At 39.5% G+C, this 17235-nt stretch overlaps 1 protein-coding gene and 1 long non-coding RNA gene across 10 annotated transcripts; both read left to right on the top strand.

The window, feature by feature from the left end:
* The first annotated feature begins 283 nt into the window (after window positions 1–283).
* Window positions 284–4167, top strand: LOC133551139 (uncharacterized). 9 transcript variants are annotated; one of them, XR_009806431.1, is made up of 10 exons: window positions 284–372; window positions 1111–1251; window positions 1758–1822; window positions 2004–2141; window positions 2278–2371; window positions 2470–2538; window positions 2734–2980; window positions 3085–3271; window positions 3538–3665; window positions 3772–4167. It is a non-coding gene; the product is annotated as an uncharacterized LOC133551139 (long non-coding RNA). The 9 variants fall into 9 exon arrangements; XR_009806435.1 differs by having other exon boundaries at window positions 1698–1822; XR_009806433.1 differs by having other exon boundaries at window positions 1111–1555; window positions 1698–1822.
* Window positions 4168–6901: 2734 nt separating this feature from the next.
* On the top strand, window positions 6902–15989 carry mrpl24 (mitochondrial ribosomal protein L24). Its single transcript, XM_061897525.1, has 6 exons — window positions 6902–7039; window positions 7265–7452; window positions 15063–15158; window positions 15240–15343; window positions 15510–15640; window positions 15721–15989. Exons 2-6 carry the CDS (start codon window positions 7270–7272, stop codon window positions 15855–15857), a joined length of 651 nt encoding a protein of 216 aa, XP_061753509.1. The 5' UTR covers window positions 6902–7039; window positions 7265–7269; the 3' UTR covers window positions 15858–15989.
* Window positions 15990–17235: the final 1246 nt, after the last annotated feature.

Raw genomic sequence — 17235 nt, 5'->3', positions numbered from 1 at the left:
GTTAAAATTGTATGTTTATCGGGTTTATAATCAATTTCATATTTAACATTTATCATCTTATTAGAATGTGTAAAGTAATTCATTCTCTTTCTGTGCCTCATCAATGTGGAATGCACTCCCAACAGGTGTAAAAGTGCTTCTCTACACAGTAAAATCCCCAGTGTTAAATATGCAGTGTTAACATGCATTATATCTATCAGAGTTATTACAAAAACAGCTGGAGTAAAACGCCCCCCAGTGTTGGTGTTGATTTCCATCGTTGAACGAGACAGTGTTAGAGGTACTCTGATTAGCCACGCCCTCCAGCCCCTCCTCGTGTCCACACCCTGAAGAATGTTCTGGAAGCCATTTTCTGAACGTTTAAGTACTGTGGTAAGTTGCTTCTCCTCTCTTACTAAATCAATTATTTATAATTTGTAGCATCATGTCAGAATTTACTTTATATTGTTGCTCAATATGTAATGAAGCTATTTGTGTACGGTTTTGTATCTAAAAAATATGGTATTCTAAGAGGGCTAGTGTCACCCAGTGAATGCTAGCTAAAATGTTAGCCACCTCAGACTTCGTTTTTGTGAGGGATGTGGGAAAATTTCAAACATTATATGAAATAACATATTTAATATGTAAATTGTACATAGTTATGCTCTGGAGATGTGGCGAAAAAAATAGTGAGTAACCCTGGTCTAGGCAGTATTGAGCGTGGGTGGCCAGAGCACAAAATCATGAGGCGTGTGTAAATATTTTTGCTTTTACATTGTTAATGGCGAGGTTACTAAACAATCACCTGTTAGCTTACCAGCGTGAAAATATGCAGATAAGATTACAGGTATCATAAATCATGTTTAATTTTATGTGTTTTTTTTAATTGAGTGTGCAATTTCACATTTGTTGGCCCTTTTTTTTGGTAGCCCTATTTGAAATTATATATAGGAGTATCAAGTCATTAGGTTTTTCTAATGATCATTTTTCTTATATTTGTGTATACAGTATTTGTTTTGACTGGGCCTTTCAACTTTGGCTGTATGTTTTGCTTCAAAATAACTGATTTGAAACTCCTTTAAAACATATATCAAATGACCTGTCAATTTCTGCTTTTTTTCTATTTCCTAGCATTTGCCAAATTCGGTGTCCCAGCTGTAAATGAAGGTGTCAAAGTTGTTGACAGTTCAGGGACTGAGATATATGATTATGTTTTTAAGGAAATTGTGAAGGATCCAGCCACTGGGGTACTAACCATCAAATACAAAACAGGTTTGTTGCCGCTTTAAATTTGTAAGCTATATTAACATTTTTATTCCAATATTGAGAAGAGGTAAATCTTTATTTATAATCAAGCTAAGTAGCTTTTGTTTTTAAAGTAAACCAATATTCTCCATTAGATTAAATAAATGATAAATGGGTTGTACTTGTATAGCGCTTTGACACTACTTCCACATTTACCCATTCACACACACATTCACACACTGATGGAGGGAGCTGCCATGCAAGGCGCCAACCAGCACCCATCAGGAGCAAGGGTGAAGTGTCTTGCTCAGGACACAACGGACGTGACGAGGTTGGTTCTAGGTGGGATTTGAACCAGTGACCCTCGGGTTGCGCACGGCCACACTCACCACTGCGCCACGCCGATTAGGTGTGGTTTTATGAGCAAATTGTGTCCAACATGTCTTATTTCTCCTTTTTGCAATGGTGGTTAGAATCTGTCTCCATGGTAACCTCTCAAAAGTCACAATCATCCGTTTGTTCATCCGACTCAGACACAATCATCCTTGAAGACACGCCTACCAGAAAGCGTCAGAGGCTGGACTCTGAAACTATGCAAGTAAGACTTCATACAGGCACTAATGCTTTCTATTGAACAAGGATTCAAATGGTTCAAACAATGATCATAAATTGCATTGTATGAGGGCTATGTTTAAGTTCTGTCCAGATTTTAACATTGTATTGTACTAAATATAGATTTCTTAAACTGTTTATATTTTGGTTTGATATTTTTATTTCAGCTGGTGAAATCCATTCTTACCAAGAAATCGGGTGGAGAAATATATAATAAATGAATACAACTGAACTAAGTCCTTGACAGAACAGAGCAGAAGAAAATTGGTGAATATACTGGCAGCTGAGATGACAGAGAAGAATGGGTAAGCTGTTTATTGGTTTTGATTGGCACGTGTTCTTATTTAGGTTTCAGAGTAATCTAAAGTAAATAATAAACATTTCACTTCATCTTATAAAACCTGTGTATGACGAATAAACTTGAATGTGATTTTTTTTAAGTACATCTCCGTCAAGACAGGTGAAGGAAATGTATGCACAAGGAATTGTGAACTTGTTCCCCAACCTCAGAGACCCATTTTCCAAGAAAGGCTATGTGGGTTACACACTCTTAATTGTTGTTATTGTCTTTATTTTGAGTTTTCCCAAAGTATGTTGTGACTAATAGTACCTATTTTTGCAATTCTCTTAAAGGAACATTTTTATGGAGAATTAAAACTATTCAGAGATGCAGTGCTAAAGAAAGGCGATCATCATTTGGAGGTAATCCTATATTATTCTTGAAAAATGTATTGAATAGAATAGTCATAGGAGCACTTATTGGTTTTGTTGCATTTGTTGCAATGCTTTTCAGCCAATAGCCAAATATTTTTTCATAAAAGTTGGGTCACATTCAGCTGACAAAGTGTTTTGAACTGTATGTGATTGTCATGAGTCATATGTCCCTATATTGTTTAGCTTTGGCGGAAGGACCATCTGATGAAGACAAGTCGGGAGGACCAATTGTTTGACGAGTTACCCAATTCCATCCAGAGATTGTCCTGTCTTGGAAGCGATGTCACTGATGAAACATTCGGCTGACGTGGACATGGTCATCAAAAAGATAAAGCTGACATTTGCCCATCGGCATAACATGGTCCTGGACCAACAGCAGTCAAGCAACATTCTATCTTATTTTCCTCGTTTTAAAGACCTCAATGGCTTGGTAATTATCTCAACATTTTCTGTATTAATGTTGTACAACTATTGCACATTTTAACTGTCGTTTACTGTGTAATTTTAAAATTGGTAACTAACTTCCCACCACAGGTTGAACAGGATTTAGTTCTAATGTTTGGAGAGGATTAATCGTGCAAGTTTCTGGAGAAGTGGTCATCCACATTCAAAAAGAAGATCTTCCAACAATACAGAAAGCTTCCCTCCATTTTTGAGCTTGAGGAACTCCTGATGGCAGCTGACCCTCCTGAGGATGGGGCTGAAGTGAACGTTGACTTTGGTAAGATGTTTGTAAGGATACATTCATTTAAATGAGAAAGCATGTTCAAAATGCGGACTTACAACCATGATTAGAACAAAAATCCAAAGTTTTTGGCCTCACCAAGAAGATTTTTGGGGAAAAAAGAGCTTCTTCAGGTGTTTTTAAAGTGCCATATATATATATATATATATATATATTAATGAAAATGCCACTGACCTTGCAGTGTATTAAATTAAATTGTTGGTCCACATTTGAAGTAGGCTATCAAACTTTTTCTGTTTCAGGTTGGGACAGCGACCTCTCATAGATTTTGCTGCTCTTACACTTGATCCCACCGACTGCTCTAGGTCGGAAGAGGCCAGGAAAAGTTTCTGCATCCTGGGCTGAGAAGCAGCTTATGGTCTTCAAAAAGGTTTGCATTGTTCTCTAATAAAGGATATTTAGTTTACAATAATTTATGTAATCATTTCTATTATATTACCACAACCGTGTCGATTTTTTTATTCTTCTCTCCATAGACTGGATAAAGCATCTTAGAACATCTTGACACCATTATTACCACCACTCAACCCTATCTCCTGGCTGTTGGAGTGAGGAAGAATACAATCCACGAGTTTTTCATAATTCTTGACAAGAATGCCGTACCTTGCAGGTCACACTCCTCTCTTGGTGCATTTGATGAACTGTTTAAAGCACACTTTGTGTTTGCGACATCATACCACACCATGCTCCACAACATGTACACATTCATGCCTCACTCCAAACCATTTGATGTTCAAATGGCGTATGGAACATCATGTTCCACAATGTATGTTGTCCCATATTGCCATTTCATGCAGACCTAAGTTCACCCTTTATGTATTTTGTCCCTAAAGTTGATTGTCCTGCCTGACAAATAAAGGTTACTAAACGTATGATATTGTATTACTGTGTTTTGCACTCACTTGCTATTTACAAGACAAGGTTGGTGAGACTTAATTTGACACTGCACAAGAGTAAATCAAGTAGAATGAGCACCATTTTTTTTTCCAGAAATAGTGTGAGGTTTAATAAAAACTGCAATGTTTAGCACATTTTTACTGTTTACTAAATAATTTTTTCTTCACTGCAAGGGAGTGAATAATCATCATACTAGTGTATTATCAAACCTTATCAGAGTTTTATTTCAACACCAAAGCAGTGTTAATGAGCAAATACATTTAACTTGGTGTACAATTATCACCACAGAAGAGTAATTTATCAACACTACTCAAGAGTAATAAGTTGAACAACACTCCACAGTGTTACAATTTTGACTCTATTTTGTGTTCATTTAACTCTATAAATTTAACACTATGGAAAGAGTAAATTTAACACCAGCTCAGGTTAGGACCAAATAGACGATTGAGTAGTGTCAAATTTAACTCTTTAAGTGTTGATTTTACACTATAGAATTTACTGTGTATCCTCCTTCAAAACCGCTCTAAAACAACACCTCCAGGCAACTTCAACCCTTTACTAATACCCTCCTCCATTCACATCCCATCTCCCCGGATTGTAAATAATCAAATGTTTTTCTAATTTATATACTTGTTCTTATGCTATCTGAACTCACTATGTTCTCTGCTCGCTGTACATATCCTACTAAGTAAGACCTACACTGTTTCAATGTCCATTTCTCTGTTGATGACTGAAGTACTGATATCAACCAAAGCTCCTCATCCCACTCCCCAGATTATAAATAATGTAAATAATTCAATGTATATACTATGATGATTAACCTGTGTCATAACTGTATTAGCCTGATAGTATATATTTGTACCATGATTTGATTAACGTGGACCCCTACTTAAACAAGTTGAAGAACTTATTTGGGTGTTACCATTTATTGGTCAATTGTACGGAATATGTACTGCACTGTGCAATCTACTAATAAAAGTTTCAATCAATCAAAAAAAAACTTGAAGGTATGCCAAGGGGTAGGTGAGATTTTTTTTAAATATTCTAAAAATAGCAATTCAAAAATCCTTTTATAAATATATTTATTGAATAATACTTCAACAAAATATGAATGTAAGTTCATAAACTGTGAAAAAAAAATACAACAATGCAATATTCAGTGTTGACAGCTAGATCTTTTGTGGATATGTTCCATAAATATTGATGTCAAAGATTTCTTTTTTTGTGAAGAAATGTTTAGAATTAAGTTCATGAATCCAGATGGATCTCTATTACAATCCCCAAAGAGGGTCTTATAAGTTGATGATTACTTCTATGTGTAGAAATCTTTATCCATCCATCCATTTTCTACTGGTTATTCCTTTTGGGATCGCGAGGGCGCTGGTGCCTATCTCATCTACAACCGGGCGGAAGGCGGAGTACAGCCTCGACAAGTCGCTACCTCATCGCAGTAGAAATTTTTATTTATACTTGAATCACTTGTTTATTTTTCAACAAGTTTTTAGTTATTTTTACATCTTTTTTTCCAAATAGTTCAAGAAAGACCACTACAAATGAGCAATATTTTGCACTTTTATAGAATTTAATAAATCAGAACCTGATGACATTGTGCTGTATTTTACTTCTTTATCTCTTTTTTTCAACCCAAAACGCTTTGCTCTGATTAGGGGGTACTTGAATTAAAAAAAAATGTTCACAGGGGGTACATCACTGAAAAAAGGTTTAGAACCACTGCCTTAAGGGGCTGCGTAGAAAACACATTTAGAAATGTGGGACTTTTTGAAACCCCAATACATTAGTTTTAATTTACAGGGATACTGAAAATGCTAACATTGGTTGAGAAAAGTGTGAAATATAGATTTGTATAAAGTTGCCCGTAAAAGGGTGGAGTGCCATCTCCGGGTTGGGGAGGAGACCCAGCCCCAAGTGGAGGAGTTCAAGTACCTAGGAGTCTTGTTCACGAGTGGGGGAAGAGTGGATTGTGAGATCGACAGGCGGATCGGTGCGGCGTCTTCAGTAATAAGGACGTTGTAGCGATCCGTTGTGGTGAAGAAGGAGCTGAGCCGGAAGGCAAAGCTCTCAATTTACCGGTCGATCTACGTTCCCATCCTCACCTATAGTCATGAGCTTTGGGTCATGACTGAAAGGATAAGATCCCGGGTACAAGCGACCGAAATTAGTTTCATCTGCCGGGTGGCGGGGCTCTCCCTTAGAGATAGGGTGAGAAGCTCTGTCATCCGAGAGGAGCTCAAAGTAAAGTTGCTGCTCCTCCATATCGAGAAGAGCCAGATGAGGTGGCTCCGGCATCTGGTCAGGATGCCACCCGAACGCCTCCTTAGGGAGGTGTTTAGGCCACGGGGAAGACCCAGGACACGTTGGGAAGACTATGTCTCCCGGCTGGCCTGGGAACGCCTCGGGATCCCCCAGAAAGAGCTGGATGAAGTGGCCGGGGAGAGGGAAGTCTGGGCTTCCCTGCTTAGGCTGCTGCCCCCGCGACCCGACCTCGGATAAGCGGAAGAAGATGGATAAATGGATGGATGTCCTATTCATTACGAATGACAAAAATGTTTTGGAAATGTGGGATTTTTTGGAAAAAAAAAAATGGTAGCATACCTGTCATGGATGAGCTAAACATTTTCAAAGTGGAATGATTTGATTAGAAGGAAAGTGTGAGAAAACAAGGCGGGTACAAAAAAGCGCGGACTAATAACCGAACTACTGGGCCTACTTTTTCTACCGCGCATGCGTTGATGAGATGTGACCCGACAGTCCGGTAGGTGGCGCTGTAGGTTACTGGTGTTGGTGACGTTCACCCAGTTACATGTGACATTGAGGGACCACAAGAGGGTAAGGCTAAAATGAACACAACTTTTTTTTTTTTCATGGTTTATTCTAATTACTCATCTTAAATGTATTTACAATCATGTCAAACACGACTGAATTTAAAGGGCAACTATGCTACATGAGTGGCAACGTTTACAAATTAGCAAGCTAACGTTAGCTAACCATTGACCTGGAGGCATATGTTTGGCTAGCAGTAGCATACGTTGAATTATTTTCTCCAACTCGCAGCAACCATGAGACTGACGGCGCTCCTGGCATTAGCAGCCCGGGTCGTCGTACCCAAAGATTACCGCTACGGTACGAACAGACCTTGGACGGCGGCTGCCAAGAGGCTCAATCCCCCGAGCAAGAGGAGGAAGAAGGTGTTCGTGGAGCCTATAGCTAACGAGGACTGGTCTGTGTTCCGTGGCGACACCGTGAGTTATACATTATTTTTTAAATCTTCACGATGGTAGAAGGGTTAGTGCGCCTGCCTCACAATACGAAGGTCATGCAGTCTTGGCTTCAATCCCAGGCTCGGGATCTTTCTGTGTGGAGTTTGCATGTCCATCCATCCATTTTCTACCACTTATTTCCTCTGGAGTAACGGGGGGCGCTGGTGCCTATCTCAGCTACAATCGGGCGGAAGGACGGTGTACACCCTGGACAAGTCGCCACCTCATCGCAGGGCCAACACATATAGACAACATTCACACTCACATTCACACACTAGGTCCAATTTTTTAGTGTTGCCAATCCACCTATCCTCCCCGTGACTGCGTGAGTTCCCTCCGGCTTCCTCCCACTTCTAGGGTGACCATTTCCATGACACAAAAAGGAGAACATCATGCGGCATATCAATAAATTACTATGGTGTACATCGGACTCTGGTATACACTTATTTATTGTACAATTTTGAGTGGTTTAAAGATGATGTTTGTGTGGCTGAACACGAAAAAATATTAAAGTCAAGTGTTTGTTAACAGTATTTGTATTTATTCAATACATTGTGGTGTTCAAAAAGTGACCACTCACTGAAATGAATCTTTTCAATTGCAGAGTGCCACAAAGCAGGTGTGGACTTAAATGTAAACAACAATTAACAGGTGACATATATAATAAAAAAAAATGCTTTTAAAAAAAGCCTGAATAACATTTTATATAAACAACAAAGAAGATTGCAACAAACAAACAAACAAGAAAACATTCAACTGCTCAAAAAGCAAAGCATTTCTAAAGTGCTTCAGTCTTTTGGGGACTTGTCTTCAGTGTCTGTGTGTGTGCGCAGCAGACCTGTCTTTAAGCAAACTCCACATTCACCCTCTGTAGCAGCTCAGGATGTCATCATGAAACTTCACAAAAAAAGTCCTCATTGAAGAGGTACCTGCCGCACGTTTATTACTTTTATGTTTATCCGTACCCGCATGCCGTTCAATTACAGCTTTCCCCTGACTACTTACGTCGACATCACATCGACAAAGTGTGCAGAAGCCATGGAATGAGTCTCGACTGCTTTTCGTTATAAATTCGTGCTCTTTTATCCATTCAAAATTAAACAAGGTCTTGCGTTTTGGCATGATGCTAACTTTCTGTCAATGTCATGCCGCAGCAGCACATGGACCCTTGTTTACTTTTTTAACCATTAATAAGCAGATTTGTATCCGACACCGCTCTTAGCCAATCATTTGATATGTCACTGCGTCGGGGGCATTTTTTCTACGGTCTATGATTGGCTATTGCGGTGAAGCCCAGCAAAGATGAAAAACTCCGCTCTTTAAGCCTAGTGCCTCAAAAAGGAAGACAAATACTTGTCCGGCTTGATGTGCGCCGGACGCCGGACAGGGCATTAAAAATCTGGACTGTCCGGCCTAAATCTGGACACCTGGTCACCCTACCCACTTCCAAAAACATGCACCTGGGAATAGGTTGATTGGCAACACTAAAAATTGGCCCTAGTGTGTGAGTGTGAATGTTGTCTGTACATCTGTGTTGGCCCTGCGATGAAGAAGCGACTTGTCCAGGGTGTACTCCGCCCTCCGCCTGATTGTAGCTGAGATAGGCGCCAGCGCCCCCCGCGAGCCCAAAAGGGAATAAGCGGTAGGAAATGGATGGATGGATGGCAAATCAATCATTATAATCTGCACATAGAATACAATAGACTTTATTGTCATTATATTTGCATATAACGAGATTAAAGACTCCAACTTAAAGGCCTACTGAAATGAGATTTTCTTATTTAAACGGGGGTAGCAGGTCCATTCTATGTGTCATACTTGATCATTTCGCGATATTGCCATATTTTTGCTGAAAGGATTTAGTAGAGAACATCCACGATAAAGTTTGCAACTTTCGGTGCTAAGACAAAAGCCCTGCCTCTACCGGAAGTCGCAGACGATGACGTCGCAAGTGTGAGGGCTCTTCACATCCGCACATTGTTTTTAATGGGAGCCTCCAACAAAAAGGGATATTCGGACCGAGAATACGACAATTTCCCCATTCATTTGAGCGAGGATGAATGATTCGTGTTTGAGGATATTGATAGCGACGGACTAGAAAAAAAAACGCGATTGCATTGAGACGGATTCATATGTTTTAAGAGACATTTAGTAGGATAATTCTGGGAAATCCCTTATCTTTCTATTGTGTTGCTAGTGTTTTAGTGAGTTAAATAGTACTTGATAGTCGGAGGGGTGTGTCCACGGATGTCTTGACGCCAATGTCTCAGGGGAGTAGACGGCAGCTTTAAGGAGGGGGCAAGCTCAGCTTTTCTCCGGTAAGAAGTGACTTTTTAACCACAATTTTCTCACCGGAACCTGCTGGTTGGCATTCCGTCGTGTTTCATGTTCGCTTGACCGCGCTTTGATCCATAGTAAAGTTTCACCTCCAGGAATTTTAAACAAGGAATCACCGTGTGTTTGTGTGGCTAAAGGCTAAAGCTTCCCAACTCCATCTTGCTACCTTGACTTATCCAATATTAATTGAACAAATTGCAAAAGATTCAGCAACACAGTTCTCCAAAATACTGTCTAATTATGCCGTTAAGGCAGACGACTTTTAGTTGTGTGTGTGCATAGCGCTCATACTTCCTAAAAACCTGTGACGTCTTGCGTACACGTCATCATTACACGGCGTTTTCAAGACGAAACTCCCGGGAAATTTAAAATTGCAATTTAGTAAACTGAAAAGTCCGTATTGGCATGTGTTGCAATGTTAATAATTCATCATTGATGTATAAATTATCAGACTGCGTGGTGGGTAGGCCTTTAAGGTGCGGTAGTGGGAACAAATATGGGGTGAGATAAAAAACACAAGAGGTAATAAAGGAAAACAAATAACAATTGAAATAAACAGACTACTATCCAATAAAAATAATAAGCAATCCTGTACAATATACAAAACACTATAGAAATACAAAATACTGTACAATATACAGAACAAGACAAGAGTACCGAAGTAATAAAAAACAATCAGTGTCGGACGTATTGCACTCGAAGGGTAGTATTGCACAGTAGGGTATTAGGGCATGATATTGTACAGGGGTGAATTATTATTATTATAAGTTAGAGTTCAACATGGTGACAGCTTTGGGAAAGAAGCTGTCTCTGAGCCTGTTTGTTCTGGCTCTGATGCACCTGTAGCGCCTGCCTGATGGTAGTAAGTCGAATAGGTGGAAGCCAGGGTGTGTGCTGTCCTTGGTAATGTTTTATGCTCTGTTGAGGCAACGGGAGTTGTGTAAATCCTTCAGGGAGGGCAGGGGACAGCCGATGATTTTTTGTGCAGACTTTATGACCCTCTGAATCGCCTGTTTGTCTGCTTCAGTGCAGCTGGCGTACCACACTGTTATGCAGTACGTCAGCAGGCTCTCGACAGCCGAGCGGTAAAAGGTCACCATCAGCTGTCTCTCCAATCTGCTCTTCCTCAGCACCCTCAGGAAGTGGAGTCTCCACTTGGCCTTCCGGATGACCGCAGTTGATGACACATAATGTGCCTTTGCCTAGTGTCTGTGCCGTGTAGAACTCGACAGGGTAACCACGTAATAATGCTATTTGGTAACAGTGGAAGAGAAAGTCAAACACAAATACAAATAGACGGAATAGAAATTGAAAGAGTAAATTAAACCAAATTTCTAGGTGTAATGATTGATGATAAATTGAACAGGAAATCTCATGTAAAAAATATACAACATAAAGTAGGAAGAAACACGTCAATAATGAATAAAGCAAAACATGTTCATCCATCCATCCATCCATCTTCTTCCGCTTATCCGAGGTCCGGTCGTGGAGGCAGCAGCCGAAGCAGGAAAGCCCAGACTCTCCTCTCCCCAGCCACTTCGTCCAGCTTTTTCCGGGGAATCCCGTTCCCAGGTCAGCGGGGAGACATAGTCTTCCCAACGTTTCCTGGGTCTTCCCCATGGCCTCCTACCGGTCGGATGTGCCCGAAACACCTCCCTAGGGAGGTGTTCGGGTGGCATCCTGACCAGATGCCCGTACCACCTCATCTGGCTCCTCTCGAATTCAGAGGAGCAGCGGCTTTACTTTGAGCTCCTCCCGGAAGGCAGAGCTTCTCACCCTATCTCTAAGGGAGAGCCCCGCCACCTGGTGGAGGAAACTCATTTCGGTCATAACCCATAACTCATGACCATAGGTGAGTATGGGAACGTAGATCGACCGTAAATTGAGAGCTTTGCCCTCCGTCTCAGCTCCTTCTTCACCACAACGGATCGATACAGCGTCCGCATTACTGAAGACGGCACACCGATCCGCCTGTCGATCTCACGATCCACTCTTCCCTCACTCGTGAACAAGACTCCGAGATACTTAAACTCCTCCACTTGGGGCAGGATCTCCTCTCCAATCCGTAGATGGCACTACACCTTTTTCCGGGCGAGAACCATGGACTCAGACTTGGAGTTGCTGATTCGTATTCGCAAAACATGTTCTAGACCAAAAATCATTTTATATTCTTTACTGCTCGCTAGTGTTCCCATATCTTAGTTATTGTGTAGAAATATGAGGAAATAATTAGAAAAGTACACTTCATTCACTAACGGTGTTACAAAAAAGATCAGTTAGAATAATACATAATGTTGGATATAGAGAACATACAAATCCTTTATTTATTGTATCAAATACTGAAATTCCACGACATAGTGAATTGCAAACAGCTAAAATTATACACAAAGCAAACTATAACCTGCTACCCAAGAATGTAAACAATTATTCTCAACAAAAGAGGACAAATATCATCTTAGAGAAAAATGTAATTTAAAACATTTGTATGCACGTACAACAAATAAGACCTTCAGTATATCTGTATGTGGATTTAAATGATGGAATGGATTACACAAAGCAATCAAACATTGTACTAATATGATCCCCTTCAAGAAACTCTTCAAACTTAGTGTTTACAAAGTACAAAGAAGAAGAAGCATGATAAACATTCTAATTTATTTCATCCATCCATCAATTCATTCATTCTCAAAATAATCTTACTCATCTCATCATATGAAATATAACTTACTTCACCAATTATGATTTATTTATTTATTTTTATTGAGATTAATTATGGAGTATATTGTGAATAAATTAAGAACAGGAAGTGAACAAACGTTTTAACAACTGTTATGTAAAAGAGAAGGGGTAGGATTAAATAAGCTCTGCTTCTTCCTACTCCTTTTCGAACATGTTGAAAAGAGAAACTGAAAATTGTGATGTATCATGTTGTAAGCTTGCATGTTCGAAATAAACTCAAACTCAACTCAACGTGAAACTCCATATCAGTAGGTGGTAGCAGGTAGTTAATTGCTTTGTAAAAGTCGGAATGTGTCGGGTGAGACTAGGATGTGATCCCAATATGCAGACCACAGTGGGAGGCAGTGTGTGGGGTAAAAAAGGTATGTAATGCTTAAACCATAAATGAAGAAAAAGGAAAGGAAAAGGCAATGGCTATGCAAAACGAAAGTAAAACTGAACTGACTACAAAGTAAACAGAAACAGAATGCTGGACGACAGCAAAAACCTGCGGCGTCCACAAAGTATATCTGTACATGACATGACAATCAACAATTTACACAAAAAGAAGGATAGCAACAACTTAAATGGTCTTGCTTGCTAACACAAAGCAGGTGCGGGGAATAGTGCTCAAAGGCACGACGACCTGGTTGAGTTTAATTTTTTTAAAATTTTCTGCTGGTGGTGTGCCGCCATAATTTTTAATGAAAATAATGTGCCTTGCCTCCAAAAAGGTTGAAAAACACTGAGTCTAGGTAGTTAAAAGTGTTATCTTGGATGTGGGGTCTGAGCCGAGAATGTCGTTGTGGCTTGTGCAGCCCTTTGAGACACTTGTGATTTAGGACTATATAAATAAACTTTGATTGATTGGTTGGACATAAATGTGTCAATCAACATGACAAAGATTGGTAAAATTGTCCAGAAGAGGTCCTTAAAATGCTGAATGGGGCGTCCTAAAGTGACATTCCCGGCGCCTCCCTATGGGTTGTGGTGAAAATGTTTTGGAAGACAACATTTTTTGATAATAGTCAAATGTATTATGCGTTGTAGAGCAGCATATTTTGCGTGAGAAATTTCAACTTATTACTGATTTATTATTGATGGATGTAGAAACTTTATCTGTCTGAAAAGGGAAAGACGTTCTCATTTGACAATTACATCATCAACAAAAAGTGCAGTACATTAAAGGAGGACTTATATTTGATTTTGTTAAGAATTAATATAGCTGAGGCAATAAAGGATTTTTTGTAGATGTTTTTCCGGGCCCATGGGACTTTGTACTAACATCTGCCTGATGGTGGGAACTTTAAAGACCGGTGGAGAGGGTAATAGGAGTCGTACGTGATCAGGGCGGCTCTCCTGACCACAGAGCGGTCACACAGTTCGGAAAAGTTGGTTTGTGGTAACGACACAGGACAGTTTGGTTTTGTGTTTGGAGGTAAGTGAATTGTACCAGGATGAGATGTTAAAGATGAAAAGGGATTCTATTAGTGATTTGTAAACAGAGTTAAAATATGTTTGCTGACATAAAAATTCCTTAGTTTCTTCATCAGGTTTGGTCTCAGCCTGATGTGAGAAACCGAGACGGTTGTCAGTCTCTGGAGGTTTTGGAATTTTTTTAGAGTGCTTTATAGACAAATCCCATTATCTCCATTGTTAGCTGACTCTTGCAGGTGTTTTTTCATATGTTAGAATGCGTAAAAAAAACAAAAACATACCAGTACATGTTCTTGTCTTACATAAAGATTTTCACAATCCTGGTGCACACATTTTAAAAAGAAAGTGCAGTTCCCCTATCAAATGTCTGTTCTCACTGGGATGCTGACTGATAGAATGGTTGTAGTTTTCAGCACTTGTGCTGTCCTTGAGTTGGTAATTTCAGAATAATCCTCACTCCTCAGATAAAAAAATGCTACATAGCGGTGTTGCCCTGGTGTTATAATATGTTCCATTGTTTAATAGCCATATAGTAGCAAGTTGTTAATTGTGGTGGTGTTTCCACAATCTTCTACTACTCAGGTGGAATTAGAGATGTATAATCTAGAATACCCGTTCTTGACTCAAAGACAATACAACAGAAGCAGCTCAAGAGCCTCCTTATTCTTCTTCTGTATTTTATGGCAGGTCGCAACACAAGCTAGTTAGTAGCTGCCTACTCTCTACTGGTCAGCGGAGTAATGTAAGCAAGGCGATGTGTCGCGATGCCAGAAAAGTAGATCCTCGTTGCCAGGTCTTACAATAACAATTTCGCTAAAGTTTGGGTTATATGCAAGTCGTGGCATGTAAAAGGAGCGTTGTTGGCGTTTTTTGGATGTTGTTTTTTTTTTAAGAGTGCTTTATTGGCGGAAAACATGAATCCAAATTAACCGCAGTACTTGCAGTTTTTCACTATTTAATACTCCCATCAAAGGGATATTCATGTGTGTTCTTGTCTCATATAAGGATTGCTACTGATGGGCAAAAATTACAAAAAAAGTGCAGGTTTCCTTCAAAGAGTGACCTAAAAGATGGTGTTTATTTTGTAATGCGTCTCTCAGGTCGAGATTCTGGCTGGGAAGGACAAAGGCAAACAGGGAAAAGTGATCCAAGTCTTACGAAAAAGAAATTGGGTCATACTGGAGTCTCTGAATACAGTAAGATCACTTTTACATACAGTAAACAGTACTTCTACTGTGCCTTTTATGGTGTAAACTAACTGTCGCTTTGAACGGAAGCATTACAGATACATTGGAAAAACTGGAGATTACCGAGGGTCCTACATCGCCAGTGAGGCTCCTATTCTACTGCGGGATATCGCCCTTGTTGAGCCCTTTGACAGGTAGCTTGCTAAAGGGTATATTTACAACTTCTTGAAGAGTCAAACCCGGAGCCACATTTAGTATGACATAATGAAAGATAATGTTGCTCCCTCCCGAGTTACTTAATAATAAGCTACTTTCTCAATGTTATGTAATTTGAACATACCAATGTTTTCCTACTTCCAGGAAGCCTTCTGATGTGGAATGGCGGTTCACCGAGGAGGGAGAACGAGTCAGAGTCTCACTCCGGACCGGTCGCATCATCCCCAAGCCCATCCCAGAGCGGCGAGACGGCATCGTGCCACAACAGTGGAAAGGTGGCGTTAATCTAGTACGCATTATGGTTTTGTGTGGTCGCCGTTTTTTGTATTTCATTTTCATGTTCTTTTCACCTCAGATGGTCCAAAAGATACCAGCCCAGAAGAAACTCTTGAAAAGACCTACACACCATCACTGAAGACCCTGGAGGAAGAGGTTATGGAGAAGATGGGCATCCAGGAGAACAGAAGGCACCGGCCATCTTACTGGTATTGAGTGCAGAGACTCTTGTTTCCCTTTTTTTTTTTTAGATGTCACTTGAACACACCTCCATGAATCTGATCATTCTAAAGGGTTTCTGTATTTAAACTCTACATTGTCATATTACAAATAAATGTCATACTTCCACTTCTACTCTCGATAGACAAAAAAGTGTTCCTTTATATGTATTCTTTCAGTTTGACAATGAGATCCTCTAGGCAGCTGGTGTCGCTTTTGGCTATAGAAAAAAACCTACCAGCAAGAGGCCTTTACAGGCCAAAGACAGGCATACTGTATAATTTAGGGAGTAAAGAGTCAGGAATTTTTGCGGCCCATAAGCGAAAAGATGTTTGGCACAACAGCCCTGGGAAAGTTTATTGTTTAATTATAACTAAAAGGTCGGTTGATGAGGCAGTTATACATCATTATGTTGTCTCTAAAGCAGTTTCTTGCATTGTTAGCTTCGATTTTGGTACTAATGACTAAGTTCTGTCGTTTTATATGCAATAATGTCTAAAATATTGATAGACAATACCCCACATTTTCCACCGCATAAAACAGAGCTTGGTGTTGTATATACAAATAACCGCTACTTTAGCAACGCGATCACTAAAATGCATACTGAGGTACTTTGGTTTTTATACACAGTATTGTATGATTTGGTTTTTGATGCAAATTTGCCAATTCCATGTGCGGTCATTGTCATTGCGCGTAATACACATTTTTTATACCTGTTAATCATGCCCCAGAATTGCGTGCCCAAAATAAAAAATTACGCGCATTGGTGAATGTATATGCTATGATTTTTTAATTTATATTAGAGGTGTGTATTGCTACCTTATATGGTGAGCCGATATGAATCTCGATACATGGGTAACGATACGATTCGCTAGCAATACTTTTGAAAACATGATTCGAAAATTTGATTCAATGCAATTCCATGCGGATATAAGCTTTGCGTGGTGAAAACAAAATTAAACATGTCGTGTATCATGTCAGAACAATGTCATGTTTATATTTTAAATAGAAACACACAAAACAGGCGGTATTAATTATTAGCAAATAGTAGAACTTTCAACTACAAGGCGTTGCAATCCATAAACCTAAAGGAAAAAAAAGATGTACGACTTGAATGTAAATTTTGATTAGAGCTGTAAATTAATGTCTTAAAGTTAAATATAACTACAAACGGTTTATTATCATTTAAGTGAACAAAACACATGTCTCTTTTGTGACTGTTTTTAAACCACAGTTAGTGAAAGTCTCGGCTCTGAAGCAGCAACAAGAGGACATTGATTAAATAGAGGAAGTGAAAAACAGTTCCTGTATAAAAAACAGCAAAAGGGTCATTACCTTTTTCAAAAGAAGCACTACACTTTCAGGGCAAGGCAGT

Source organism: Nerophis ophidion, linkage group LG04 (genome assembly GCF_033978795.1).
Source record: "Nerophis ophidion isolate RoL-2023_Sa linkage group LG04, RoL_Noph_v1.0, whole genome shotgun sequence".
Lineage (NCBI taxonomy): Eukaryota > Metazoa > Chordata > Actinopteri > Syngnathiformes > Syngnathidae > Nerophis > Nerophis ophidion.
This window is presented reverse-complemented; position numbering and strand designations above follow the sequence as displayed.